The sequence below is a fragment of the Lutjanus erythropterus genome, chromosome 8, assembly GCF_056507025.1.
Source record: "Lutjanus erythropterus isolate fLutEry1 chromosome 8, fLutEry1.hap2, whole genome shotgun sequence".
In the NCBI taxonomy this organism is placed as follows: domain Eukaryota; kingdom Metazoa; phylum Chordata; class Actinopteri; order Lutjaniformes; family Lutjanidae; genus Lutjanus; species Lutjanus erythropterus.
Window position 1 is genome coordinate 37,689,226 of NC_139324.1, and position 26,693 is coordinate 37,715,918.

The 26,693-nt window shown below is 41.7% G+C and overlaps 1 protein-coding gene across 1 annotated transcript in view; it reads left to right on the forward strand.

Annotated features, from left to right (window-relative positions):
* ccdc141 (coiled-coil domain containing 141) overlaps positions 1–26,693 on the forward strand; it is a 35,137-nt gene that overhangs the window by 6,473 nt on the left and 1,971 nt on the right. The window contains exons 4-26 of the mRNA XM_084725463.1: positions 356–452; positions 1,343–1,476; positions 1,735–1,902; positions 3,146–4,675; positions 4,909–4,991; positions 5,300–5,429; positions 5,562–5,681; positions 5,944–6,285; positions 6,894–7,121; positions 7,435–7,602; positions 7,750–7,872; positions 8,884–9,096; positions 9,342–9,518; positions 10,479–10,628; positions 18,640–18,780; positions 19,052–19,240; positions 19,336–19,519; positions 19,982–20,094; positions 20,426–20,614; positions 20,847–20,995; positions 21,315–21,579; positions 22,658–22,980; positions 23,640–25,739. Coding sequence (XP_084581589.1) covers positions 356–452; positions 1,343–1,476; positions 1,735–1,902; positions 3,146–4,675; positions 4,909–4,991; positions 5,300–5,429; positions 5,562–5,681; positions 5,944–6,285; positions 6,894–7,121; positions 7,435–7,602; positions 7,750–7,872; positions 8,884–9,096; positions 9,342–9,518; positions 10,479–10,628; positions 18,640–18,780; positions 19,052–19,240; positions 19,336–19,519; positions 19,982–20,094; positions 20,426–20,614; positions 20,847–20,995; positions 21,315–21,579; positions 22,658–22,980; positions 23,640–25,739 — 7,316 coding nt within the window. The remainder of the gene's footprint in view (positions 1–355; positions 453–1,342; positions 1,477–1,734; positions 1,903–3,145; positions 4,676–4,908; positions 4,992–5,299; positions 5,430–5,561; positions 5,682–5,943; positions 6,286–6,893; positions 7,122–7,434; positions 7,603–7,749; positions 7,873–8,883; positions 9,097–9,341; positions 9,519–10,478; positions 10,629–18,639; positions 18,781–19,051; positions 19,241–19,335; positions 19,520–19,981; positions 20,095–20,425; positions 20,615–20,846; positions 20,996–21,314; positions 21,580–22,657; positions 22,981–23,639; positions 25,740–26,693) is intronic.

Genomic DNA, 26,693 nt, shown 5'->3' on the forward strand with positions numbered 1-26,693 from the left:
TGTCCTGGTCGGCAACACCTAGATTTCAACTTATTTTAATTAATTTTATTTGTGGTGTGCCACGAGGCTCAATTTTAGGTCCCTCAAAATTCATGTTCATAAGTGTTACAGCTAAATCTTCACAAATACAGTTACCATTTTCATTGCCATATGTACCAGTACCACCTGGTGAAAGTGAAGCTTTAGTCACTCTCAAAACTGCCTCAACATGATTGAATTCTGGATGTCACCTTGATGAAGTCTGTTGACTGAAACACGTTGTTGTAAGTCCACTGTGAACACACCTAAGATATACCTCTAACATCTGTCTGTCTGTCTTGTCTGTCTGTCTGTCTGTCTGTCTGTCTGTCTACAGTTTGCTGACAGTATCGACAGACTTGAGGATCTTCAGATCAGACCAGGCAGCGACAGACTGACGGAGGAGCAGCTCACATACGACTCCATGAGGAGAGGTAACCAGTGTTAATATTAGTCGTAGTATCATTCATAGTATTTATAGCATTACTCACAGCTGCAGCACAAATATATTATTACTAATTTTATTTTAATTTATTTTTTGACAGTAGATGTGAACATGCCTGTCTTTCTCTTTCTATCTTTAAACAGATTTTGAATTTGTTTCACTCAACAAACTGGTGTAAACTACAAACGAACTGGTATCAACCAGAAATAAACTGGTTATAAACTAGCGTGCTTTAGCTGTAGAGTTGCAGTGGGTTTAGGCCACTGAGATTTTATATTGTTGAAAGGCTGTAAGTATTTTTAAGTAAATTAAACTAGTATGAACTGATGGAAACCTTAGATAAACTGGTTTAAATTGCTCATTGGCTGAAGATGATTTAAACAGATTAAAAAGTGATTTTAACTGGTTTTAAACGAGTATACTTGACATTGATATCAGTTTAAATGGGCTTTTTAAGTTGTAAGTCGTTGATATAGTGTGAAGTTGTTTAATTGATAAAGTTGGAGAGCTGCAGGTAAACAGGTTTGAACTGGTATTAATTGGTGGAAACCTCAGATAAACTAGTTTAAAGTGCCCATTAGCTGGTTTGTTGTAGGTGGAGGGTTACAGGTGGTTTAAACAGTTAAAACCATGTTACACTTGTTTGATCCACTGGAATTATGGTTTAAACTTCAGAGAATGGGTGAAAGCGGTTTAAATCCTAGATAAACTGGATTAAAACAGGTTAAACGATACATAAATGATTAAAAGTGGTTTCTCTTAGGCTAAAGGTTGAAGGTTGAAAGAGTAACATGTTCTGAATCAGTGCATAAACATTAAATATAATCTCTCTGGGACTTTGATCGGCACAGTCATTGTGTCTTTGCGTTTTCATTCCAGATCTTCTAGGAAAATCCCTGCAGGTTTTAACCTGCAGCAGCGTTCTTCTGCAGAAACTCAGGCAGCTGCAGAGGACTGAGGCCCTCCAGAGGAGAGGAGGGGTACTGCAGGACGAGCAGGATGAGGAGGAGGAGGTAAAAATGTCTCAGCTGCCCTGTATCTAAGAACTGTGGGCAATATTTACTAAGAATATGACATATTTTTTCTAATTTTACTACTACTCATCATATACATTATTAAGGTTAATCAGACCGAAACTACCAGCAGTAAGTGAGACAGGTCCACATTTCATTTTTATTTCTCTAACTCACCTGTCACACCGCTTCAGCCTGCTGTAAATGTACTCTTTGTTAAATGTATGGATTGATGCCGATGCTGTGTCCTCCTCCCAGAGTTCCCAGTGCAGCAGAGGGATGGCGTTGAAGCTGGAGGAGCTGATGGAGGCCCTACAGGACCGGAGGAGGAGGGCGGACCAGGCTGTCAGGCTGCAGCTCCAACAGGCAGAGAACAGCATCATGGTCCAGGAGAAAGAAGAAGAGTTCAGACAGACCAGATCTGAAGTAAGAGATGAATACAGCAGTGGACATGCTTACATGGACTGTTATAACACATTATAACAGTCCATTTATCATTACCCTTTAAGATGAAAAAGGTTCATTGATGAACTTCATCAGCATCTAAACCTTAAGATGCTTTTTGGTGAGACGAGGCCCTGATTCATTCAGCTCAGCTGCTTGATATATTTTGAGTTGAGTTATCAGCTGTCCAGAACTTTGAGCAGACAGAATATTTTTAAATGCAGTCATCAGAGAGTTCAGAATGTAACTGCAGGCAGGATTTATATTTATAACTCGATGACATGATGGATACTTAAAGAACAGACTGATGACTTTCACTGCTGCAAATTCAATTACTCTGCTCTAAAAAAGATAGATAGATAGATAGATAGATAGATAGATAGATAGATAGATAGATAGATAGATAGATAGACAGACAGACAGACAGACAGACAGACAGACATCTACAGAGGGAGCAGGACCATGGTTCTACAGAGGCCACCATATTGCACCACCATGTTTCTACAGTAGCCCAGAACAGACAAACCAAACATCCATATATATATACACATATAATTTAATCAGTGGCCCCAGTGGAAACTTTTTACACCCAGGACTTAAAGGGATAGTTCACTCAAAAATGAACTTCAGTCATTATTTGCTCATCCTCATGCTGATTGAAGGTCTGGTTTAGTTTTTTAGCCCACAAAACACTGCTGGAGTTTCACAGGAAAACAGCACTGCAGAATCTCCCAAACCGGTGACCGGTGACCAGGAAAAAAAAAACGTGGACGGCATGTTGGGGCTTTTGGAGACTTGGATTACACCAGACGAGCAGTATAGAGGCATATCATAGGCTTTTTCTGTTGTTTTTTAATGTTTTAAAACTGGTCACCATTCACTTAAGTTGTCTGGTTGATTCTGCAACACTGTTTTGCTGTGAAACTCCAGCAGTGTTTTGCAGACTAACAAAATAAACCTGACTTCAATCGGCGTGAGGGCGAGCAGATAATGACTGAATTTTTATTTTTGAGTGAACTATCCCTTTAAATGAGCTGTTAAACACAGATATCCAGATTTAAACTCATGGTGAAAACCTGACTGTGTTCAGCACCTGATTCATGAAGGCAGCAGCTCATTACTCGCTGAGCTCCTGGACTGAATCCAGATTTTCTGACTTTAACAGGCTAAGCTGCAGTTTTTACACCAAAGACTCCTTACAGCAACATGTCTGTCTTCACTTCAGGACTGGAGTCTCACTATGGACCAGATCCTGGACCAAAACCTGCAGTCTGGATCCACATCAGCACAGAACACAGACCTGACGTCCACAGCAGAAGAAACCATAGACGTGAAGACTGGATCCAGATCAGATGCTGTGAACCCTGAATCAAGATCAGAGCCAACCAGAGATTTGGCCCCTGGATCTAGACTAGAAGAAACCATAAAGTTAGATCCAAAGTCTGGATCCAGATCAGATCTGAAACCTGGATCCAGATTTGAGGAGACAGGAGAGCTGCAGCCTGAATCTAGATTAGACCTGCAATCTGGAGCCAGATCAGATATGCAGCCAGGATCTGGTTTAGACGTGACGACAGGATCTAGACCCAAGCAAACTAGAGACGTGACCAGGTCCAGATCAGAGGAGAACAAAAACAAGTCAGGATCCAGATTAGATCCAAAGACTGAATCCAGATCAGATGAGAAACCTAGATCCAGATTAGAGTTTAAGCCTAAACCTAGACCAGGTCAGCCTACAATCCTGCAGTCTGGATTCAAACCAAACCTGAAGACTGGATCTAGATTAAAGGAGACCTTAAAGCTCCTATTAGGATCCAGATCAGATGTGCAGCCAGGATCTGAATTAGATGTGAATTCTGAATCTATTTCAGAGCCAGCCAGAGACATGATCCCTGAATCCAGATCAGAGGACACCAGAAACTTAGATCCAAAGCCTGAAACTAGATCAGATCTGGAACCTGGAGCCATATTTGAGGAGACTAGCAATCTGCGATCTCGGCTACAGCTGCAGTCTGAACCCAGATCAGATCTGCAGCCAGGATCCGGATTAGATATCAGGACTGAGTCTAGATTAGAGATTAAACCTGAATCTAGATCAGGAGAAACCATAAACCGGCAGTCTGGATTAAAATTAAACCTTCAGTCTGGATCCAGATCAGACATGCAGCCAGGATCTAGATTACATCCAAAGCCTGATTCCAGAGCAGATCTGAATCCTGGATCTAGATCAGAGCCAACCAGAGACATGACCGCTGAATCCAGGTCACAGGAGACCAGAAACTTAGATCCAGAGCTTGAAACTGGATCAGATCTGGAACCTAAAGCCAGGTTAGAGGAAACTAGAGATCTGCAATCTAGGCTACAGCTGCAATCTGGATCCAAACCAGATTTGCAGCCAAGATCTCCTTTAGATGTGAAGACTGAATCTAGATCAGAGGAGACCATAAACCTGCAGTCTAGATTCAAATTAAACCTTCAGTCTGAATCCAGATCAGACAAGCAGCCAGGATCTAGATTAGAACCAAAGTCTAATTCCAGAGCAGATCTGAATCCTGAATCTAGATCTGAGCCAACCAGAGACATGACCCCTGAATCCAGATCACAGGAGACCAGAGACCTACAGTCTAGACCCAGATCAGAGGAGAGTGGAAACCTGAATGAGACCACTGAGCTGCGAGTTGAATCACCGCTAGATCTGAAGTCAGAATCTGGATCAGAGAAGACCACAGACCTTCAGTCAGGATCCAGATCAGATGTAAGACCCTCCACCAATCAGCAGACATCAGATTCTGGGTTACTGGTCCATAAAAAAAACTCTTACATACTGTTTTATCGTACTAAATAGTTTATTAGGATGGAATTACAGAGGTAGCCAGAATTTTCTGCTTTCAGATTTGGATTTCAGATGTAGGAAGTTTCGGTAATGGAGCCCCTGGTCAATAGTTTTTAAGACAACTGAAGACATATTTGAACTGGTGTTTTTCTCAGGCTGGAGACGTCAGTTTGTCTGAACCGAGCAGGAAAAAGGAAGAGACCAAACAGCACAGAGCTGCTTCTACAAACACCACCAGGTAGGAAAAATCAATGAATGTAGATCACTGACTCTGTTTCTGAAGCAGTTTAATTTTTGGATTGTGTGTGGGAACAAAAATTACGAAAATGTGTCGGCTTGTGTAACAACAGGAACTCACTATCCTGATATATGTGGGTTCCAAACCTGAGAGCTGTAGTGTTTTATCTGGTGGTATTGATGATGATTATTAAGTCAGAGGAACACCATTTCAACATGAATTAACATTATAATGAACAACTGCACAAAAGCAAAACTCTTGCAAAAAGTTAGCATAAAATTGAGGACATTATTTTCTTCTCCTGTCAGTGGGCAGGTGGGGGGGCTGGAGAGCATGCTAGGAAACAAGACTCAAAGTGGAGAGGACCACGCCCACCAAGCCCTGCTGGCCAATCAGAGGCAACAGCTGCTGTCATCATGTGAACAACTGGTGGACAAGGTGACATTTTATTTCACTTTTTTTTTTCCTTTTTTTTTACTGAACTTCACTGTTGAAGCTTGTTTTACTTCATGTTGTACTTCATGTCGTGGAGTAAACTACACATCATACTTGCGCTTGTGTGTGTTGCAGGTGTGGAGTTGGGTGCAGCAGGGCAGCAGTGTGTTGTCTCGCAGCTCTGAAGCAGGACGGCAGCTTCTTGAGGCCGAAGACACACTGAATACACACCTGCAGCTGCAAACACAGGCTGAGGTACACACTTTATTTATTTCTACTTAAAATAGCTTACAGAAAAAAAATCAGCTGCTTGAAAAGAAACTAATTCTCAGTATTGACTAATCTGATATTCAAAATATAGACATCAGATGCCAATTAAATAAAATTTATAATCTACCTAAACCTAAACTTTTCAACTTTCCAGTCAATTTCATTTTTTTCTGCTGTTCAGCTGTTCCAACAACAGACTGGCTTGTGTTTCTGCTGCAGAGATCAATTTGCTTGTGTTTGTCTCCAGTCTGCAGGTCACGATGCAGAGAACATGAAGCAGATCCTTGATCAGATTAGAATTCTGCACTCAGACCCAACCAGTAGAACCAGCCCCCTGCCTCCCAGTGAACCCAGCAGACAGCTGTCCCCACTGAGGGCCCTGACAGAGCAGCTCAAGAAAGGCAGCATGACCAGAACCAGTGCAGCTCGACTTGGTCTGCCTGCTGCTGACCCGGTTGGTTCACTGAGTCCTGAACTCGCTGGTCGAATTAACCAAGTCCTGAAGGAGCTGCAGAGTCTGAACAGGAAGATCAACTCAAACCTGCAGCTGCTGCAACCCTACGTCACTTTCCTCAGGACGGCACAGCAGGTCAGAGTCAGTTCTGGTGTCCCGTTAGAGAGGAAAACTGTAAAGTCAAAGGATACACATAGTATTAACAATCAGTTACAAGTAGTGACATGAACATTTAAAAAACAATAAAAAGGTAATGTAGAACTGAACAGTTCACACCGTTCCCATAGTTTAGTTTGGATAAATGACCAAGTAGTGATATAGAAAAATAAGTAACACTGGGTCAAAATAGCCTATTGTCTTTGATGGTTTTCTACCCATGAATAATAGGTAAAACCCAAACCTAAAACCCATTATTATGTTTGTACTATATTGACCTTAATTGAATCAAATTTTCTGTAGGAGCAAAGTAATTTTCTGAAGCGTTAAATTCACTTGCAAATGTGTATAATCACCTGTATGTCAGTTTACTAAAAATGACTATTTAATGATGCAAAAGGTACTTCAAGTATCCATAGTAAAGGTGCTCAGTGTGTAGAGTATGAGTGCAAAAAGATTTCTATGAATATCAAAACCATCAGTTCTGTGCAAAACTGGACTGTAATAAATACTGCAGCCTTTAGTCTGTCACAGAAGTCTATGATGAAGGTCACTGGAACTGTGCTGTTGGTGCTACTGTTCTCCAGGTGGAGGAGGAGATGGAAGAACTGAGGGAGATCTACAAGAGAAGACCACAAGAAGAGGAAGAGCAGAATCAGGAAGAGAGGGAAGCTGGCAGTAGTAACATCAGGACAGCCAGCAGTTCCAGGTCACCAGTGGAGAAGAAGGATGTTGACGCCTGCTGGCAGGCAGCAGAGCAGAGGTTCCTCACCGCTCAGGAACTGGGAGACAACTACATCCATGCTGCTCCCATGGTAACCAGACTGTCTACATGACATAAGAAAGGATGAGATAACATTAAATGATGTGATGGCATGAGAATAAGTGAAATTACATAACATCAGATAACATAACACAAGATTAGATTAAATTAAACAAAGTTTGGATATTATAAGATTGCATGACATGACACGAGATGGCCTCAGATGACATAAGAAACTATTCTCTCTTTTATTACAAAGTACAGGAAAATTTAAGTGTATTTTTTTGTGAATTATAAAGAATAATTTTTCTATGTTGCTGAAAAAGTGTGATATCAAGCGTGATGTTTATTTGTGTGTTTTTCAGGTGTCAGGTGCAGGGTTTAACCTGCAGTCTGTGGTGTCTGTGGTGCAACAGGCGTTGGAGCGCCTCAGCAGAATAAAAGAAGAAGTGAACGAGCTGCAGAGTCAGCAGCAACTCCAGACTGAGCAGCAGCAAGAGTACTGCAGGAAATACCAGGAGAGACTGCTCAAGGTACTAACTATATTATGCCAGAGAAAGATGAAGATGTAACCGGTGCAATCTGTTTTGTACAAAAATTTTTTTAAGCATATGTTCCATTAAGCTGTTCTTAATTAGCGGTATCAAGTAGCATAAAATAATTCTGCTGTATGTTTTCAGACCCTGCAGGACTTAAATTGTGTCTCTGAGCTTTTGGACTCCAGCACTGTGATGGATCTGGGTTCGGACCTGCAGACATCCAAGCTTCTGGAGCGCTTCAGCCAGGCGAGACCACATTTTAAAGTGAGTCTTGACAGCCAGACAACTTTTGAACTGTGGGGACCTTTGGACTGTGGGGAATTTTTGGGGCTCCTGACTCTGCTTTGACTGTTGGGACCATTGTGACATTTGGACTGCAGAGACTGGTGGAACTGATGGGACCATTGTAAAAGTTTGGACTTTATTAGACTGTTGAGACAGCTGGGATTTTTGAGATTATTGATTCTTTTCAACTGCAGGGACTACTGGTAGTGTAGAAATCCCAGTAGTAGTGTTTCTGGGCCTCCACTGTTTAACTTCTGACCACTGGGAATCTGAACTGCTGGGAGCACAGGAACCCTTTTATTGTGGGGACTTCTGAGACCCCTTGGACCTTAAGACTGTTTGGACAGTTAAGGCTTCTGGGACCACTGGGATTACTGGATTTGCTTTGACTGCTAGGAGAAAAGGGGACTCATGGACTCATTGCTAGGACCATTTTGGTCTGTGATCTGCTTTGACTGATGGGACTGCTGGTATTATCAGGTAGTATGGACTTTGTGTACCTCTGAACTGCTGGGAATTTTGAGACCATTCAGTCCTCTCAACTGTAGGGACTACTGGTAGAGTAGAAGTCTCAGTGGTAAAGGGACTGATGGGGCTGTTGGGACCATTGGGTCCCCTGGATTGCAGAGGATACTGGTAGTGTTCCAGGAGTCCAAAGATTCAACAACAGCGACCACTAGGAAAAAATTGAGACCCCTTGGACTATGACAATTAATACTACTGGGTCTTTTGTAGTATGTGGACTGTAGAACTGCTTGAACAACTGGGACTTTTGAATTGTTGGGGTTGTTGGGGCAACATGTACAACTCTGCACCAAAGTTGGACTGACTGTTGATGACCAGTAACCACAAGCTTTCGTCGACCAACCGCAAATTCTTAATTTGATGCATCTGATCTGTTCTCTGTTGGGGTCTTATTCAGTCCTAGATGAATGTCAGAAGGACATTTCTTCCGACATGACTGGGGATACTCTCTTTTTCTTTCTCCAGCAACTAGACACTGAGGTGGAGTACATGAAGAAGAACTGGGAGACTCTGAGAGGCGTCCAGGACAGGCTGGAGGTGAAGGAGTTGAAGGGGAGAGCAGTGAAGGAGGAGGACCTGTCAGAGCTGCTGAAGCTTCAGAACAAAGTGAAGAACAAGATCCATCAGAGCGAGTCGATCCTGGACCTAACCAGCAGCTTCCACTCGACATCCCAACAGGTCAGAGGAGCAGGGAGGAAGTTGTTCTGCCAAAATGCATCAATAAGGAACACACTTCTTTACAAATACTTGTTACAGATAATTTAGCTTTTTGTTTTCCTTGAGCAGCTTTAAGAATCCAAAAGTCACCAGTTTCCAAGTAAATCTGCTGACTTTCACTGGCCTTACCTGTTCCTGAAACATATATAAATATAAATCCAATATAGAATCATTATTCATTTTAGTGTTGTCTTCTATGTGTCCAGCTGGAGGCGCTGCTCCAGACAGACCTTGGGAGCCCCTTAACTGGTTCAGCTGGTTTATGTGGATCCAATGAGGCAGAGCTGAGCCGTCTCAGAGAGGAACAACAGCAGAAGATCCAGAGTTTGTTTAATACAGCATCGACACTGAAGACAGACATCTGCAACGCCATCAACCACAGTGTATGAGAGTGCATGACACACACACACACACACACACACACACACACACACACACACACACACACACACACACACACAAACACACACATATGCACACATGCAAACACGCACCCCAGTGAACAGTACTATGCTAAATTGCTAAATATGTGCATTTGCTGAAGTACAATTTTGAGGTACTTTTATTTTAATATTTTCTTTTTATGCTACTTTATACTAAGTATGTTATTATCTATACATTTGACAGGGAAATGTTCTGTTCACTCCACTACATTTTTCTGACAGCTAAAGTCACTAAATACCTTACAGATTAACATTTTTTATTCACAAAAAATGCATTTTCATCTTATAAAAAATGTATAGGTGTTTCTCCTCTAAACTTCTCACATGGTTTTATTTCAATTAATGTTCAGGTGATCCAGTATTTCACTCACACTCGACTATTGGAGAAACATCAGGAAAAGCCCTGACTAAAAGACATTTTACTGCACAGTCAGTACTTTTACTACTGATTGATTGTGTTCATACTAATAAATAAGTAAGGTTTTTAAGGTGTTTTTTTTCTTGTAAGTGTTTTTTATGAGGGATACAAGTAACGATTGTTTTAATGATCAGTTAGTCTGCTGACCATCTTCTCTTATCAATTCTTGAAAATGGTAAAAAAAAATGTTGATCACTATATCCCAAAGTCCAAGATGACATCTTTTTTCAACAACCCAAATACCTTCAGTTTACTGTCAAAGAGGAGTAAAGAAACCAGAAAATATTCACATTTAAGAAGCTGAAATCAGAGAATGTTGTCAATTTTTCTTTAAAAAATGACTCAAAACAATGAATTGGTTATCAAAATGGTTGGTGACTATTTAGTAGTGGATTAATAATCAGTTAATCTTGGCAGCTGTACTTTTTACATTGTTGTATGTATTAAAGTAAAGGATGTTAATACTTTGTGTACTTGTGTAGGGTTGGACATGTTTCAGAGTGGAACAGCTGGAGGCTCGTCTTCTCTCTCTGGACTCTCTCTGTGTTTCATGGCAGAATGAAGCAGCTCAGCGTGAGGAGAAACTCCGCAGAGAGCTGCTGACACGTCGACTTAATGATGACATCAACCAGGTGAGGGCGCAGTCTTGAGCTACAGACGTTAGCTGTGAATCGCTGTTGAACTTTCTCAGGCTGCAGTCACCTAGTTTCTCTCACCGCCTTACTTAACCTGTGTTTCTCCTTTTTAAATGTGTCCCCTCACCGCTTCTGAACGCTTTTTCTTTTTGCACCTTGAACGGTGCTGTAGAATCACTGTCACATCATCACACCAGCCTCTGTGAGAGAAAAACTAAATAACTCCACCTTTCATTTAGCCTGAGAGTTCTTTGTCATGATCCACTCTGAAAAGCTGAAAGGTTTTCCTCTCCTCCTGTGCTTCACTGCATGGACAAATGAGAGGACACTTTTGACCAGGATGTCCATTAATTTCACGGACAAGGCAAGAAACTTCCCTTGATGTTCATGATCTCCTCTCTGGTTAGATGACCCTGGGGAATGTAGCAAAACAGTAAATTTAACAAACAAAACAAGACAAAACAATGTGCAATGATAACAATCATATCACATTCATACAGGGTTAGTAGTTTACAGCTGTTAAAAATTATAACGAAGGAAGAAATGTTATTGGAACATCCTTATTTTCCTGTCTGCTTGTGAAGGTAGTATGAATCAAGCAGAGGGACAGTGAAGCAACACTTTAAACGACTTAAAACTCACAAGAGAGATACTTACTACATTTAAATATATTGACTATTGCAGACAAAATGGCAGCCCTAAACAGTATCAAAAAGGGGTTTGACTTCATAAAAATCTTAACTACAGTACAATACGTTCTGCATCATGGGTAATGACATGGTGACTTCAGTAGGGCAGCTACAACACTGATCATGACTGACTCTTCCTGCAAGGAGCCAGTTTACCTTCATTTGATAACTGGGCAGGTAACTACTGACACAGATCTCTGGGTGGTTTTGGATGTTGTTTTTCATCAGTATGACCAGCAGAGGGGGCTGCTGTCAGATGTCTTTCTGTCTGTCAGAGCGTAAATATCCAGAATCCCCACTGAGCCAGCTGCAATTATTATCTGCATTATTTTCCAAATAATTTTCTAATAATCTCCCAGGGTTCCCAAATATGCCACTGAAAGAAAAATCCTTTAAAATTCAAGTATATATTATTATTTTACTATTAATTATTTATTATTGAAAACTTGTTAATAATAATAATTATTAAACACTCTCTCTGAGAAATTGTATAGTTTTAACAAGAAATTAACAAGGAAATTATTAGGATAATATAGACCCCTGAAGGATGCCTGAAATGTCTTACCAAGTTTTAATTTTAGACTAATTGTAGAAATATGTTCCCTTATTCAGTAAGTACTCTGACTTCACTGTACTATAAATATCCTAAAATGTACTATAAATTAAACTGACATATATGACATTTTGGAACGAAATTAATGGAATTGTTTGAATTTCAAGCTGATAGTCTTTTAATTGAACTTAAGTACTTGCTTGACTTGGACAGACAACTGTGATCTGAGACAGCAGCTCACTCCTTTTTTTTTTTTTTTTTTTTATCAGACTCTAAATATAACTGAGGACACATTTAGATTTTATTGGAGTCCATAAAGTCCCCTCAGCCAAGTGCAGGAGTCAGTCCCTCCACTGCTTCATAAACTGGACCTGCTGGTTTACTTTCTCACAGGGATTCTTTGCAGTATATTCAGAGCTGTGCTGCGTTATAAAACACAAAAAGCTTCCTTTGTGTTTCTGGGTTGTATCAGACTGTTGACATCAGAGTTGAAGTGTGTTCAGCTGAAGTTCATCTAATGTCCACTAGATGGCGCTCCAAGAAAACCAAATTCAAGTGAACGGATAACTCTCAACTTTTCTTTGCAAAAACAGAGTTCATATATTTTTTCATCTTAAGTTAATTTCTCAGTGGATGTGAAAATATCAAGTTAAAATGATGATATGAAAAGTGATGTTGGCTAACATCATAAATATGTTATACACAGGTCAGATGACAGTAACAGGACTGATACGATGGCAGAATACAGTAAAGAGTTTGAATTTACAGGCAAATCTTAAGTTAGCAGTTAGCTTTCACCAACCAGCCCTGGGAAAGCTAGGCTTTATGTGTTTCCAAGCCAGCAGAGATAAACAGGTTTAGGGCTACTTACTGATTTCAGCCTGTATGCAGTTAAAGTTGTAATATTAGTTGTAATATTAATTCATACAGGTGTGAAAATACCTTTACCGATACACACATGAAATAGTACCAAAAAATGTAAAAGATGGTGGTGAATAATAGATACAAACATGTTGGTGCCTTCTTTAGGTAAATCTGTGAAATTGTACAACGAAAAACTTTCACTAGTTTGACATTTTACTGGTTTCACTGGTGTTACTGGTTCAATCTGCAGTGTCATTGAACAGCAGAAGAGCAGCTGTTAGGGGATTGACAGAAAGAGAGGAAGAGGGAGGGCAGGAGGGGTGGAGAGGGAGAGGGGGAGTCAGCTGGACAGATCAGAAATACAGGCAGAGTCAGCCAGTGGGTATTTCCCATCATGCACCTGGTGCTGTGTGTCACCAGCGCACTAAAACCTGCAAGCAGCTGGGGTGGACATCAGAGACTCACTGCTACACACAAACAATCTTGTTTTCTTGGAGTTTGTCCCAAACAGGATTTATAAGAGCATCACAGTTTGGGCCAATACGAACTAATGTTACTTTGTTTATGATACACTCTGTCAGCGTGTCAACATCCAGCTGGAAAGTGAGTCAGAGTGGATAATGTCTCTTTTCATTTGGGCATTTGCACATTACTGATAAAAATTTATGACAAAGCACTGCTCACCAGGAACAATTTTAATGGTACCCTGTGGACCTGCTTGACTGCTAGTGGCACTATGAAGCAAAGTTTGGGTGAACAGGTGGGCATTTTGTTTGTGTTTTGTATTCCACCAGCTCACCAACAAGGCCATACTTAAACTATCCCATGAGTACCAAGGTCTACACATGCAGATGTACACCGGTACACATTACACATTTCTGTCGACATTTCATAACGTTCAACTGATCAAGAATTGGTGGTTATAACATACCAAGAAATATAACAATGAACCACCAACAAAAGACAAGCAAGAACAACTTTTAACACCAGACAGGAGAAAAGACTCAACTCCTACCATCTGACAAGTCTCCCCAAAGACCTGTAAGAGAGACATGAAGGCCCTTGACATCTATATCAAGTCCTGACAGGTTCTCGCAGCTAACCACATGAGGTGGAGAAGCACCCTGCACCAGCACCTCAAGACAGGGGAACAGAACATGAGGGCTCACGAAAAAAAGAGCATTACAATGCAGACTGGCCCAAACCACACACAAATGTGACCTTCTGTGATCAAGACTGCCACTGTCATATTGGACTTCTCAATCACAAGAGGTGCTGTGCCAGAAGGACTGTTGGATGCAACAACTATGATCAACAGCATTTTTTTTCTTAAACTTTACCCAATTAAAATATATATATTAAAATATCCAAAGTGAGTTAGCTGATATGATCATCCAGTCCCATGATTTGCACCATCTCTGTGGTGGCTGCCAAAGTTTCAGTCCAGAAATGGTGGGGGGAAGTCAGACAGGATCTCAGTGAAGATTCACTCACTCACAATGTAGACTCAAATTAAGATTTGTCATCCTTGGCCTTTTTTGTCAGGCACCTCTGGTTTGGATTGGTATTTACTTTGGTTTATGGTAAGATAACACCAGTACAAAATGGGAAACACATGAACACATTCGTCAGCCAAATGTAAACCAGGTAACCTTGTGAGGCACCTGGATTCATAAGATCACAGCAACACAAGATCAAGTATTAATCCATCTTCCCAGGCTTCAAGTTCTGTGCTTGTGCCCTAAACCACAGTGGCTTGGACCAGTCAGCATCCAATAAGGATCTATTGGTAGCTGCAGGTGTGTTTTAATGCTAGGTGTGACCCAGCAAGAAGCAACTGTTCATTGCGACAATAGCAGAAGAACAAAGATCAGGTTTTTCCCAATGGAAAAGATATTTTCACTTTTCTCCAGACTAGCCTGGCAAGAGTTTCATTTACCAACTGTTTCTGCTGGTTACATTGTATGCTCCATTGGTCTGATTGGTTGAAGTTATCCCATGATAGATAGTTATAGACAGATGATTAATCCAATGGCCTGCCAAGTATGTTTTGAAAATGTCTGCCCTTCTCCAAACACTTTCCAAGGATGACTTCACAGGTACTTCTGTGTAACAAACCATCTGGTAATTCAGGTTAGACACCAGGTACTGAGGCTGTGTTGTGGCTTCAGAGACCAGATCTAAATAGTCAACATGTCAGAAACAAGTTCATGTCAACAGCTCAGCAAGACTTTCAGAAGTGTAGCTTTCCTTTGCCCTGATCTGATGGACCCAACTTCTGTGTCATTTGTTGTCTACAGTATCCCAATATCCAATGCATGTGGATCAGTCATGTTTCTCTGTGTCATTTTAGGATGAGTAGAGGTCAACAGTCAAAAGTCTTCTGAAGGACACACCTACCTTGCCAATGCCCTTTAGCCGAGGTTAAATGAGCTAAAGGATGAATCCAATGTCTAGACTTCCCAGGACTTTCAGACTTAATAGGCTTGTAACAATGAATGTCTGTTAAGTCTATCAGATTTTTTCATTAAGTCCACAAGTTGTCTTTACACCCCCCCAAGAACTACATGCCTTCCAGGGATTTTTTTCTGTCTGCCATTGTACCGCCACTAGGAACCCTGAAGTGACGTAAACCAGCTGGCAGTTAGTATAGTATAGATTCACAAGTCAGTTTCTGAATGTTTCGTTCAATAGAGACTGAGGACAGTCTCCCAATTTCTCCTGCTGAAACTGTGTGGAAACAAGTCGAGAGTTGCCGAAACAATCTAAAGTCTTTAGGATGGAACTTCATACTGGGGTGGTGAAATTATGTTCTTACCATTGAGGAGAACTGGGGGAGAGCACCGTTTCTGGTGAGGCATATCCTTCACAAAATGTAAGGGGCGTAGGTTTGTTAGCGGCCGTTCTTGCTGTCATTCAAGCAACTACCTTATTTAGAAATCTTCAGTCAGTCTTCAGTAGGCAGTGAGATCTCTGATTGTCTGGTATCGTAAGAGGGGATCTCTGAAAAACTATTCTTAGAACTTTTAGAAAGCTCCTTCTGTCTGAAAACACCTATAGGAAGTTCTGGATGACAAGTTCAGTGGTGAATAATTTCCAGTTGGAGGGCTTAACTGTGACTATTTTGTGTAACTGTGACTTAGCTCTGTAACAGAACACCACCACTAAGTGTGAACACTCAATCAGAGGTTTGAGGGGTGAGCTTGAGGGTAAAGAGAAGAAGTGAGACACAGAATGATTATGACCCTGGACTTGTTTGTGTCCACATTGCTGAGTCACCTGAAGGGAGTCAATATTAATCATTTGCTTTAAGATGATGAGTTGTTCTTTTAAACATGACCTCTTGCTGAGGGCTGGTTCTATTTTGGTTCATGGGTGGGTTGGTTATTCTCACCAGAGACATTCAGGGTATTTTTGGTTCTCATTAAGGATCCCCATGGTACAGTACTTGATCACAGAGTCCGCCAGCTGAACCCTGAAAGATATTTTTTTTATTAAGTTTGTGTGTGAAGTATTCTCTGTGGGTACAATGAAGGTTGTACTTTATGCCATAAAATTGTAATTATCTACAGAGCACTCTGGATAATTTTATTATACTTAATGCTAATCTTCTTGGACGTTCATGGTATGCTGGGGCACTTTATGGTACATTCTAATTATCTCTTTTGGATACAATGGGGTACCTTTGGGCACTTTGTGTTCTCCTTAGGTAGGCTACTTTTGGTTTATCTCTTTTTGTCACTTCCTGCTACAGTCTGGAAGTTGTGGGTCATCTTCTTATAGCTTTTGTTATTTTAGTGCTCCAAGCACTTGTTCACCTGGATTTGAACCAACAACCTTCTGGGTTACTTCATGATACTGAGTGATAGGTCTTGATACTTTGTAGTGCTTGGCATGCCATGGTGATTTAAAGTACTTTTAAGTACTGTGCATAATCTCTTTGGAATACTTCATGGTCCTTAGGAGTAATTCATTGCAAGCTATGATTTTCTGGTATACTTTGTCGTATTCTACCATACTTCTTAGTAATCAAGGTCCTCTGATATACTTTGTGGTTGTTCTTGTTACAGTACGGGTCTTGGGGCAGTTCAGTGTCTTCAATATCATGGTCTTCTGGGATATTTTAAATCACATTTTGTGTTTTCCTGCTTCATAATAAAAGCTTTTAAAGAGCAAAACAATGGGGGACTTTTATTGGGAAGAATTTCTAGGGAATGAAACTGCCACTGTTTTACAGCTGCTCGACTCAAAACAAGCATGTTATGTGTGGGTCAGTGTATGGATTAAAAGACCACTTGTGGGTCCCGGTGACTCACTACATTTAAAACCTATGAACATTGCTGCTTTGAGGTAATAATTTTGATGTAACTCATGATAGTCTGGGATAGGTCATGCTACTTTGTGTTATGTCCTGGTGCATGATTGTGCTCTCTCTGTGGTACCTTGTGGTTCTTTGTGTAGTTTTACAGGACGAGGTGAGTTGGATTTAGTGGCACCTAGTGGTGAGGTTTCAGATTGCAACCAACTTGGCTCACCCCCTACTAAGCATGTAGACGAAAAAACAAACAATTCTTACTTTCAGGTGATTATACATGAATGAAAACTTGATTATGAATATTACATTCCATTTCTGCCACAGTCAGCTACTAAATCCCCCTAAATCTTACACACTGGTCCTTTAACTCCTGGAACCTTCCAGTCATTATGGGTAATCTTCCAGATAACCTTTGTTATTGTAGCACTCCTTGCTCTTGCTCAATCCAGGGTTTCCCCAGACAACCTTTGCAGCAACAACTTTAATCTCCCTCCACCTCAACAGTCCGTCCTCCTCAGCCTCCGATTTCAACTTCTTCATCTGTTCAACGAATGGCCTATGCTGTCTCAGTCTGCTTTACACTCTCTCTCAGCTGTCCTCGGCGAACAGATCAGCCACCTGACACCGCTGTTCCTCCTGTCAGAGGCAGAAATGTCCCTCTGGCTTTAAATCCTCCTGCTCTAAAAATAATCTTATCAAAGCTCCATCTACATGCAGTTGTATCAACACCAAGCTGAACAAAATGCAGTTAGAAACGCTTGGACCAAAGATAATCTAAATGATGTATACAATAAGATATTTTTAGCCATGCTAGCAGCATGACTCTAGGAATGACAATGTCTGAAATATCTCAGCAACTATCTGATCGATAGTCATGGAATTTTCTACAGATATTTATGGTCCTCGGAGAATGCATCTTCTGACTTTGATGATGTTAAGCATGTGCAGTATGTTTACCATGGTCACCACTAGGGCTGCACGACATGGTAAAAAAGTCATACTGCAGTACTTCAATATAATGCTGTTTTATCACACATTTTTGCTTTTTCAAATGACGATTTAGTTCTGGTTCTCGATTTCGATATTTCACTTGGCCATATTGCAATTTAGATAATATTGCAATTAATTGTGCAGCCCTGGTCACCATCTTGGTTTTGTGTGTTAGCATGCTACATTTTCCGAATTTGCAGCAAACACAGCTGAGTACAGCTGAGGCTGATGGGACTGTCATTAGTTCTGCAGGTATTTGGTCATAAACTGAAGTGTTGGATAAGTAAAATTTTTGACTTGATAATGCTAGATGAAAAGTCAGGGTATCATCAAAATCATTACAGTTCTTCCTGAGGGGAACATAAATGTTCAATGCAATGACAATCCATCCAAAAGTTGTTCAGAAATTTTGCTTAAAATCTGAAATGCCAACCTGCTGTTTGTAGTTGTAGTTGAACTACACGATCAACCACTGGATGTCATGTCAACATAAAACTCTTTGGGCAGATGAATTTGTGATGTTTATACACAGAGCATATTAATGTAAAATCAGGTGTTGGATTCATTTTCTGATGTTATTTATTTATTTTTTTTCAGCTTCGTGACTCTTTTAAGGAGCTGAAGAAACGCTTCAGTAACCTGAAGTTTAACTACCAGAAGAGAAATGACAGGGCCAGGAACATGAAGGCTGTCAGGAACCAGCTGCAGCAGGTGGAGCTGTACGATGAGAAGCTGCAGGTAAGTCCAGCCTCTGATCTAAGCCTTTGATGTGGACACTGTGAAACTGGTTTTCCATTCTATGGACTGTAATGGGATGGCCAGCCAAGTTTTGTTCACCACAGAAGAAGAAACAGGTATCGCAATGTCAAGGTGTATGAGTTTCCACTGAGGTTGGTTTGTGCATGAATTCTAACATTACATAAAGACGGGTGGATGAAAACATACCTGATTTTTACAGCTCTTACATGACTGCTCTGTGATATGTACTCTGCTCTGTTTCATCCTTCAGGCGCTCAGGAAACGTCTGCAGGGTGTGACGGCCCGACTGGGGTCAGAGATCAAGGATGGGGGCGTGGCCCGAGAGGCAGAGGACGCCATCAATGAGCTGCAGAGACAGATGGGAGATTTTGAGCGAAGTGTGAGCGAGCACCAAAAAACATTGGACATGACTCGCAGACTGCAGCAAGCCATGGAGGAGGTGAAGACACAAGATTATTTGTCATAAGCAGCATAAAAAAATAATGTCTGTATATATGATTTGCATTTCCGTGACATCTTGTTTTGTTTCTATAGTATCAGTTCTGGTGCGAGGAGGCGAGTGCGACCATCGCTCGTGTTGGGAAGTTTTCATCAGAGTGTCGCAGCACAGAAGCCGTCTCTGTCCTTTACCGACAGTTTGAGAAGTTCGTGTGGCCGACGGTTCCTCAGCAGGAGGAGAGGATCAGTCAGATCGCTGAGCTGGCTGTCAGACTGCACGGTGAGTAACAACAGCTTCTTCTGAAAAGAGGCTGCCATCCCTGAAAGTCAGGTGAGCAAAACCAGTGGTTCTCAAATAAGGGTCTGAGGACCAACAGGTGCCTGTGGAACTCTGTCAGGGTGTCTTCATCAAATATTATTTATTAATTTTAAAATATAAAAAAGTTAATAGATTATGTTTTAATCTGGAGTGGCAGAAGCTGAATGTAGTAGCAAATGATTCATTACTTCTTTTTGCTAATTGTCTTATCCTGTTACAGACAGCTTTTAGGTAACTTCTCTTCTTGGTTGCTAATTAGTTTTCATGCACTCTTAATTGCATGTAGCTATAATGGTGGAATAACTAACACATGCTCATAATAACATAACAGTAAGAAAGTCCCAGTTTTTGAAAATTGTTTGACATAACTGTTCATCAACAAATCATAATTTCCTCCATTATTCTAAGAAATTTATGTTTCAGGGGTGGAGGAGGGGCAGCGGTACATCGAGAAGACGGTCAGTAAACACTCAGAGATGGTGGAGTCCATCAGAGAGCTGAGTGACGGACTGATGAAGTTGGAGGCCAAACTGAAGGTAACACAACACAAACATACACAAGCATACACACTGGCAAGCCTTTAGGTTTAAAAACACTCCAGCCTCAGAGCAGGAGAAAGACGACTCCTGGGAGAGAGTGAGATGTTGCATTGTGACCTCACTCTGATCCACAAAGTAGAGATAATGATGGCTTGCAGTAGTTTTCCCACAGATGTGGTTTGACCATGTTTTGTCTTGCATTGCCCTGCACACTGGTGGTGACATGCAAAAATGACTGTTAATAATTGCATCACAGTCACCCATAAGAAAGAATATAAGGAAAATATCATATTTGCCCATAAATGACCTATCACTGTGGTGTTTTCAGCTGGAGAATCTGAAAAAGCAGCAGAACGATGAAGAGAAAGTGATGAAGGAAGATGGAGAGACGGAGCGAAGGAGAGAGAGTGAGACAGAGGAGAAAGATGAAGAGAACGAGAAGAAGCTGAAGGAAAACAGAAAGATGAAAAAGACGGAGCAGACAGATAACCGCAGCACACAGGAAGCAACTGACATGGTAAAAATAATCACACAAACATTTATTGATCACAAACTGGAAAAACTTGTAAGAATGATGTTGGCTTTGTGGTTTTAAAACATTAAAACTAGAAGAACTGAACAAACTAAAACTATATGTGAGAGTTACATATTCTTTTCTGACTAGTGATGCTATAAAGCTAAAATAAAAATTGTACCGTAAGATATTATAAAGATATTTAAATTCATCTCAATCTGTCCTGTGCTTCCAGTATGAACTGAAGGAGACAGGCCACACCCCCGAACTGACCGCCGAGCATGATGGGAAGGAAGTTCCTGTAAAGAGGCAGACTGCAGCAAATAGGAAGCCTCCATTACAAAAGAGCCGCAGTCTGGACACAGACAGACAGACACAGAGCAGGTACAATCAGCCCTTTGATTTCAATCATATAAGCTTCCCTCGAGTGCCACTCTCAGGACAAATACATACATACATTCAGTCATGTTTTTATTCATATTTGCAACACATAAAAAGTGTTTCATGTTGTTAGAGGTGTAAAAGTGGATAAAACCGGAGATATATGCACTTCTTGAAGATTGCGTTGGACTACAGCAAATAAAAGTAATGTACTTAAATGGTGTATTCAAATCTTTTATGTGTCCAGTGCATCTTGCCTTTATTAAACTGTGGACTGTATAAATAAAGTTAATCATTTATGTCGTCTCTCCTCTGGCCACAGGCACCACAGTGAAAAGCTCCCCTCCTCATACTGCTCCACTCACACACTCAGCCTCTCCTGCTCCCCAGTGGAGGCCAACCGACGGATCCACACCATACACAGCCAGCTACAGTTTGCCACCACTGAGCCTCAGGCCACGCCCCCTTCTTCTGTGATTGGCCCATTGTTTTCTGATATTCAGAGGGAGTTTCAGAGGAAGGAGATGCAAGAAACGGGACAGCCGGGGGTCACTGCTTTCGGTGGCTCAAGCCTGACACCGCTTCAGGTGAATTATCAAGGAATTTCATTTGTGGTGTCGCCCCAAGGGTCAGTTTTAGATGCTCTTTTATTTTACATTTTTATGCTGCTTCCCGGTCACATGTTTCAAAAACACTGCTTTAATTTTCATGTATATGCTGATGATACCCAACTGTATGTTCCCACTAAACCTTGTGGCATTGTAAAATGTAAAACTCCTCAGGTCAGAGCTGTATGGCTCAGATTTTTCTGCAACTTGAATTAAAGTCTGATCTTCAACCTCAATCCTCTATAATCCCAACCTGTCTGCCCAGGTTATATTAAGGATTCTAGGGTGGTAAAATCACGCTTCCTTTAGCTGAAGACAATATCCAATATTAAATCTTAAGATAATAGTCCATGTCTTTGTTTCTCTTTGCTTGGACTACTATAAAACTCTTTATTCAGGCCTGAACTACAAATTAGTTGCTTGCTATACAAAATTCTGCCATAAGGCTTTTAAAAAAACTCTTGCATCTTCACACTAGCTCCCTCTGAGATTTAGAATTAATTTTAGGATTTTGCTAATAACATTTCAGGATAGTTAGACTATTGACATGTTTAGTTGATTAACCACAGCACAGCTGGAGATCCTCATGCAGGGGTTTCCTGGGTGTCACTGGCCTATTCTGCCCCTTAGCTTCGGTCCTCCCCACCCGCCTAAAACAACTCTTCAAATTTAATTTATCTGAAAACCAGCTATTTATTTAACCTGTTTTGCTTTTATTGTTTAGTATGTTCCTTGTAGCATTTTGTTAGTTACTCTGTTTGGTGCCTGCAGAATTCCCCATTACGGTTGCAATAACATCTTAGTGAATTTAATGAGCTCCACTGGCAATGAGTTTGAAATAGAAATCTCCTACAAACTTCAAGAAATTTCTGCTTTACTTTTCTGTTGTCTGTTGTTACCTGTTGAGCTAGCCACCTCGTTGGTTAAATCTTGATATATGGAATCAGGTATATGGACAAAGAAATGTATCTGTAAAAACATACTTGTTCCTGTGACAGTGAGCAGTATATATGCACAACATGATTACTAAGTCTAATACTCAGTCTTTTTTACCCAGGATGCATCAGCAGGAGGCCTGTTGGAAGCAGAGCTCCAGCAACAGGAGGAGATGACTGAGGATTCTCTCTCTAACGATGAATATGACTGTGTGTCACCTGACGACATTTCACTGCCACCATTGGCAGAGACACCAGAGTCCAACATTTTCCAATCAGATGTTGAGGAGGGCTTCTGTTTCAGTTCCCACAGCGTCCACATCAGCCAGTATAGCCACCATTCAGAGCATAGTGGAACTGGTCCTGGCGCAGTCCGACAGCTGAGAGTGTCTAGTCGAACAGAGAGTTGTCCAACTCCTCCCACCAGCCATCACAGCAACACCAGGTCCGTATTGAGACAACACACATTACATGAGAAGAAAACAAGATTCCTTTGTATGTTATTATAAATTTTGCCACCAACAGGCCTGTACCATGACTAGCAAGCTACTCTCACTTACTCACTCACTTTGTGACAGTGTAATGTGACATTAATCTGGTTTCATATTCACCAGATTTTGAAACCTGGCTGCAGGTATTTCATCCCATTCAGCCACAAGATTATAAGTTAGGTCCTACACTAACATTGGGTGGTAAGGCTTGGCTTATGTTTAGCATTCTTGTTTATTTCAGAAAGTGTTGGATGGGATTGAGGACATGCAGGGCATTAGGCCACCTTTCACTACTCAAAAGGTATTGAGGTTAAAATCTCATCCCTAACTAAGACTACTGTCAGCTTTTAGCGAACAATACCGTTAGCTGGTTAATATGTTAGTTACTACAGATGGAAAAGTGTAAGTTAGGACACTTGTTGTCCTAAGGTTTGGGCAATTTATTTAAGACTTTAGCAAGCCAGAATGCTTGTCTAAACCTTTTTAATATATACTTTTGTAAATACTGTTGTTACCAAATAGTTAAGATAGGATCTACAAGTTAGGACGTTTCTGTAATTCGGGTCCAGAAGACCATCCAGATTTAAGAGTTTGTTTCTGTTGTGTATTGCAGGTTCAGATCAGACTCAAGTTCGTTTGTCCAGAGTCCGCTGACAGTTCCAGCTCCAAGCCTGCTCACCAGCACCTTGCGCACCATCCTAAGGTCTGGGGAGACCAGCACAGCTAATGTCCCACTGACTGCTGACATCTCCGTGGGTGACCCTGACCTGAGCTTCCCCTGTGGGTCTAACTCAGCCCGCAAGAGCGACACTCCTGATAGTTGTTCCAACAAGGACAACAATGTCTCTGAGAAGAGGAGCCCCTCACACTCTGAGTCCTTGTTAAAGGAGCACAACAGTCAATATAATGAAGCTCAGAAGATAACAAATACACAGGTTAAGATCACCCAAAATGTTGCATCCAAAGTTGATACCTTGCCACAGACTGATCCCATTCCCCAGGCCACAGAGCTCAATAGGAGCTCCACTCTTCCCGAGCCCAGTTATTGCCCACAGCCATTAAATGGTCCCAACCCTGATCTCCACAAGGACAAGACCCCTCCCAGCACCAGGTTACTCAAATGCAGCACTATTTTTCCTAAAACCACAACTGCTACTTGTTTTCCACAGTCCTTCCCTGGCTTAGAGAGTGGCCTTCACCAGGACTTAAATTCCCCAAGAACTTGCAAAGAAACACCCACCATCTCCAAGCCTAAAACAAACAGTCTCACCAACACCGACGCCAGCACCAGCAAAATTACCCAGAAAACCATTCTCTTTCAGTCCTCCCCTTCAAACAGTTGTTGCACCCTGCCACAAGCTACCAGCCGCCTCATTTCAATCCAAGAAAGTCCCTTATCCCAGAGTAAGACCCTGCCACTGATCAATCCAGTCCCCCAAGAGAGAGGGCATGCTCAGAGCCCCAGCCTCACAGACTCTGTTCTTCACAAAAAAAAGACCCAAGACACTGGGTATCTCAAACCTTCTGCAACCTGCCCACAAACCAGCACAACCATCCCTCAAGACAGCAATCTTACACAGACTTACCTTTATTCTAGGAGTGGCCTTGATCAGGATGTACCTTCCTCCCAAACCAGCAAAGAAACATCCTCAGTCTCAGTGCCCCAAAACAGCAGCCTAACCACAACCACTACTGTCACCCAACAAACCAAATACTGTCGATCCTCCCCTCCAAACAGTTCACTCCAAGAAAGCTCAATAGCTCAGAGTCAGACGCTGCCACAGATTGATCCAGTCTCCCATGCCAGAGGGTCTGCTCAGAGACCCACTCTTGTAGACGCTGTTCTTAACAAAGACAGGACCCAAGATACTGGGTTCCTCAAATCCTATGCAACTTGCCCAAAATCCAGCACAACCATTACTCAAGACAGAAATCTTTCTCAGTCTTATCCAGATTCCAGAAGTGACGTTGATCAAGATGTTCCTTCCACCCAAACCAGCAAAGAAACATCCTCAGTCTCAGTGCCCCAAAGCAGCAGCCTAACCACAGCCATTACTGTCACCCAGCAAACTGCTTACTGTCAGTCCTCCCCTCCAGACAATCATTGCAATGTGCCACAGGCTAGTAACAATTCCAGGTCACAGCAAGGAAGTCCCTTCCCCCAGGGTCATGGAGGCCTACCTGAGGCCCAAGTCCCCATTAGTCCAAAGCCAGACGGTTTCAGCAACATCAGTATATCCAGCAGTGCCATCACCAGCAGCCACCAGACAGTCTACTCCCTCGACGAGTCCTTGTCTTCCACCTGTACCCAGCAGTGTGTGCATGACCCTGGCATGACCCCCGGCAGCCCTGCCAAGCCCACTGCTTCTCCTCATCCAGAATCCCAGACCCAAGCTTTGGCTCAGCAGGCTAATCCGCATGTCACTCCCCTTTCCTCTCCACCTCATCTACTAACTCCAGACCAAGACCCAAACATTTGTCAGCCCATGGTCATACGTGAGGAGATCAGGCTCACTCCTCAGATCCAAGGGCCCCCCCTTCCTGCTCCTCCTCCTCTCCCCCAGGCCCAGGCAGAGTCTCTTCCCCAGGGAAAAGCCTCTAAATCTGGTCCTCCCTGCTTCACCAGGCCCCTGTCTAGAGCTACCGTAATGGAGGGCTCTCCAGTGACGCTAGAGGTGGAGGTGACGGGACACCCTGAGCCCACGCTCACCTGGTGGGTAGCATATAACCAGCTCCACAATAACACATCATCGTTTTAAGATTATTAACTACACCACTCACCTTGAGATACTCTTTACATCTGCATTAACATGTGCCCTGTGGCTGTCGTTGTGTAAATCTGGACCATATTTACACCTGGCATTAAGGTGTGTCCCATTATCCAATTTGTCTCCATTGCATGGCTGTCATGCACATGGCATGCACTTGCCTATGCACAATGGTTTGTACTCCATCTTGAGCATAGCCTTATGAGTGATGAAGCAGATCAACCCATGCTAATGCATGTGTAAGGGATTCAGACATCTGTCTCATATTTATCCACATAGTAATACTTAAGTTTAATGAACTTTCCAAATCCTGCTCAACAAATTTGTATGGCTTTGTTCAGACTACAGGCAAATCCATTGGTGAAACAGCTTTAAAGCATGTAAGCATGAGAAATGGGGATGCATCATCTTGTCCTTCAAAAAATTGTGCTGTCAAGTTGCGCTACAGAACTCCATCATACCAGACATACTGTGTTGTACTCAGTACCACTCTGCTAGTAGTAGTATGGATTCTGCCCAGCTGCTCTGATGCGTTCCAGTCACTCTGGATTTGATGTTGTTGTTGTGTGTCACGTTGCAAGTGAGGCAAAAGTCACTTTGAAATCCGATTTGAACATCCAAAATGTACAGACTGAGATGCGTCTGCAGAAATCCAACTCAAATTGCATTTCAAACCACCTCCAAATGCGGATTAGATCTGATATTGCAAAAACATTTTTTTATTTGCTGTCCAGAAATTATTTGGGCTAAGTTTAGTTTAAAAAGATGGGTAAATACATTTTTAGCAAGAATTGGCTTAGCTTTCTATAAATTAATGATGATATTATCTATCTATATTATCTACTGCATATGCGCAACTATATGCTTGAAAATGAAAAAGCAGAACCATATCTATAACA